The 3,734-nt window shown below is 55.1% G+C and overlaps 1 protein-coding gene across 1 annotated transcript; it reads right to left on the bottom strand.

Moving 5' to 3' along the window:
• Positions 1–2,555: 2,555 nt before the first annotated feature.
• Positions 2,556–2,780, bottom strand: LOC121437434 (small integral membrane protein 10-like protein 2A). Its single transcript, XM_041637323.1, has one exon. It carries the CDS (start codon positions 2,778–2,780, stop codon positions 2,556–2,558), a length of 225 nt encoding a protein of 74 aa, XP_041493257.1.
• Positions 2,781–3,734: the final 954 nt, after the last annotated feature.

Genomic DNA, 3,734 nt, shown 5'->3' on the forward strand with positions numbered 1-3,734 from the left:
AGTGTATCACGACCCCATCACACAGCCAGGGCACTGTGGAGGAAGAAAAGTAACCAAGGGGGCGGGGAAAACAGAGGCTCACAGACTACTCAGGGCCAGAATGGGACACGAACACAAAGCAGAGTCCTAGTTCTACCCGCATCTACTGGCCCAGAGTCCAGTCCATTGCCAGTGCCTCTGACCTCACACCATAGCCCATACCTGGACATGAGCAGGGAGGGGCTTCCTGGAGCAGGAGGTCTAAGAAGGCAGGGCCTCCATCTCCATACTCATTTCTCCCAGTAGGCCAAGGCTGACCAGCATGCTGAAGGTTTCCATATCAGGAATGGAATGCATGGACCTTGAGATACCAGTGCCAGAGAAGCTTGAGGAGTGTAGGAGACATAGTAAAAGTATCCCTTGGGCCATCCTTGGGCATTTGGAGAGTCTAGCCTAAGAAGGGCCTCCTGGACAGACTGTGCTCAGTATATCTGGAGGAGAAGCTTTTCCCATGTGATGCCTGGGATGGGGCTACAAGCCTGGGAACAAAGAAACAGAGCCATACCATGGGTCTCAGCCTGTAGCTCCTCGACTTCCCATGAACCACAATGTCATCATTGCAGTCCACTACCACACAACTGCTTGGGGGCCCCTGGTCAAGCACCAGAGAGGTGGAGAGGACTAATTTCAGGAAGTTCTTGAACCAACCTCTCTGTTCATGAACTCAACATCTGCCTGTCTTTTAGTCCACTCCAAGGAAAGGCAGATACCCAGCTACCCTAACCCACAGCCTCTCTTTCTCCCTAGGCCCCTGGCAGCTCTCTAATCCCTCCCCACCCCAGTGTCCTTCTAGGTCATGGAGAAGACTGCAGAAGGGGTGGGGGAATGCAGGTCCAGGGCAGGCTGAGCCTCCTCCCTTCTTCTGTGTGTAACAAGGGCAAACCACGCCCGGTACTTGAGCCCCATTGTGTTCATGAGATGAGGGAATATGTCTCCCTCACAGTGTTACTGGGAAATATCAGTGCCCGAGGGACACTGGCATCTTTTTTATGTCGGGGCCAGAAGGCCTGAGCAACCCCACCATTCTCTAGGCCTCTACCAGAAAGGCCCTTCCTCTTCTAGGCAGGTTCTTCACTCAGCTGCTCCCCGGGCTGCTCAGGAACAGAGGCAGGCATCTCTACATAGGGATCCATCTTGAAATGATCACAGAAGGGAGACATCACCCAGAAGACCAAGGCTTGAAAAAAAAGACTTCAGAGTTGGCTTCCTGTGCACTCTGCTTCTCCACCCTATCCCGACAGCAGATGCTTGCTGCTGGAATCCTTCCCACTTCCCCAGATCCTGTGGCACACAGCTGCCAGGCTGCTCATGGCTGGAAGATGGGCTTCTGGGTCTCACCAGTGTCATCACAGGTGCTGCTGGGCAGACAGGGAGGATGGGAGAAGCAGGCTGTGGGGGAAAGAGACGATTGTAACCAATATTTCCTGTTCTTTCCTGTCTGCAGATGCAGAGAGCCTCAGGAATGCCCCAGACTGGGTTAGGGGAGCAACAGGGAGAGCAGGGGGAGCAGGCAGAGGACAGTCCCCTGCCCCATCCCCAAGAGTGCAGGAGGCAGTCTGGAGAAGGGCTGCACAGAGCTGCAGAGACTAACCTTGGGCCTGCATGCAAAGAAGGGGACAGACCTGAGGTTTGGTTCAGAAAAGAACTGTCCATTTTATCTGACCACCTGACATAGGGAGACCGATGGACAAATATTTCCTCTTCTAGCACCTTCCTGGGGGGCTCACTGGCCCAATTCACTCTGTCATTCGGGGTTCAGGTTACATCTTAGGAGGCTTCTACAAAAAAGGGACTTGAAGCCAGGGTGGTGGTGGTCCATGCCTTCAATCCCAGCACTCAGGATGAAGAGGTAGGTGGATCTCTGTGAGTTCGAGGCCAGCCTGGTCTACAAGAGCTAGTTCCAGGACAGCTAGAAATGTTAGACAGAGAAACCCTGTCTCGAAAACAAACAAACAAAAAAGGGACTTGAGGCCTGGAGGTGGGTGAGAGGGGCTCCCTGTCTCCCGATACCCTATCATGGGACCACCACCAGAGACACGGGAGAGCCTTGCCTACCTTTTCAGTTTCTAAGCTTGGCTACGCAGCAGGTGTGCCATGGCGTATTCCCTATTTCCACAAACGAGTTATACCCACCAGCCCCCATTCCAACCTGTCCGCACCTACCTTACTGCACAGGGCCTGGTAAATCCTGCAGTAGCACACCCTCTTTCGGGTTCTCCCTCTTTCTGGCCAATCGGAGGCAACAGGTTTGCCAGACTCTGATGATTCTCTGGATGCCGCGGAAAATGACTCGGCTGCGAAGGGTTTTTGCAGTATGGGATGCAGTACTGTGGCCCTCCGCGGAGGCCTAAAATGGAGGGACCCAGGCAGTTCCGTCTGCGCCCCCCGCCACTGTCTCTGGGCCCTGAGCGGCCCCAAGGTCCTTCAAGCGGCCGCCTGGAGGGGATGGGGGGGTGGCGCGGGTGATGCAGATGGCGCTCTCCACCCGGGGGGCCGCTGTTGTGGCGGGCGATGGCTCACTCGATCCGCACCTGCAGGCGGACGTTGAGCATCACCGAGGCCACCATATAAAAGTAGGGGAAGTTCACGCGCAGCCGCCAGGCCAGGTTGAAGAAGGTGAGCAGCGTGCGCGTGAGCCCCTTGCAGAAAGCGCTGTAGGAGCCGCGCATCGCCGCCCAACGCGACAATCGCATTACCAGGCCGGATAGGGCTGCAGCCGACAGGGCCGTCGACACCGCCATCGGCCTGGCTCACCCGCTCACCCGCCGCAGAGCCAGCTCAGTGTGCCTCACCGTGCTGCACCGCGACAAGTTGCCCAAGGCTGCCTGCAGCCCCGCCCTCGGGCTCCGGGTCCTTGCAGCCTCCAGTGCTCCACCCACCACCCCGCAGCCTCAGTGGCTCTCAGCCTTCTTGTGAGACCTGCAGCTGCTCAGCTCCGCCCCCTCGCCTCAGGCTCTGGGCAGAAGTCTTTCTTTCCCCCACCCCCCACCTAGTTCAGCAGGTATCTTTGTCTCATCCTGAGTCCTGCTGCTACAGAATGGTGGCAGAGGTCGGGCCGGGCTTGCTTGGCCTTACTACCTCAGTCCTACAGATGGGAACCCTCTCTCCACGAAGTCTCATACCAACCAAGTGCCTGTCCCACCTGTTCAGCTTGTTATTCCTAGAGTGCACAAATACTGAACGGCGTGAATGGTGCGCTGCAGGGACTAGCTCTAGAGAAATACTCTAGAATTCATCACGATGTTTTTATTTCTTTTAAGGACTAGCCAGCTCTCGTGGACCACTTTTGCTAATTCTATAGGAAAGTATATCCAGTAGTTCTCTCCTGTGCACGCTAACAGCCCTCTTCCACCGCCTCCTCGGGAACCAGGTCCAAGGACTCATTGCACCTCTCATTATTTGCATAATGTCCTGAACTGCCCCAAGCAGTGCCATCAGATCAATGGTGCATGCATTTTGTTCCATTTCTGTTGTGTTTGCTGGCTGCCTTTTCACGTTAGCATCTAATCTTTAGATCAACAGGTTAAACCAAATCCAACCCAAAGCCAGATAGTCTCTGGCGATGTGGGTAGCTAGCGTTCAGTCACCTATGCAAGGGTGAGAGAAAAACAGCCAAGATTCCGCATTGTAGAGCGTTTCTCAGTTACTGTGTTCAGTGGGTTAGGTACCCGAAGGGCATTTTCGTCTTAGGATAT

Source organism: Microtus oregoni, unplaced genomic scaffold, assembly GCF_018167655.1.
Source record: "Microtus oregoni isolate MIOR12 unplaced genomic scaffold, Mior012 000052F_ref0000163, whole genome shotgun sequence".
In the NCBI taxonomy this organism is placed as follows: Eukaryota; Metazoa; Chordata; class Mammalia; order Rodentia; family Cricetidae; genus Microtus; species Microtus oregoni.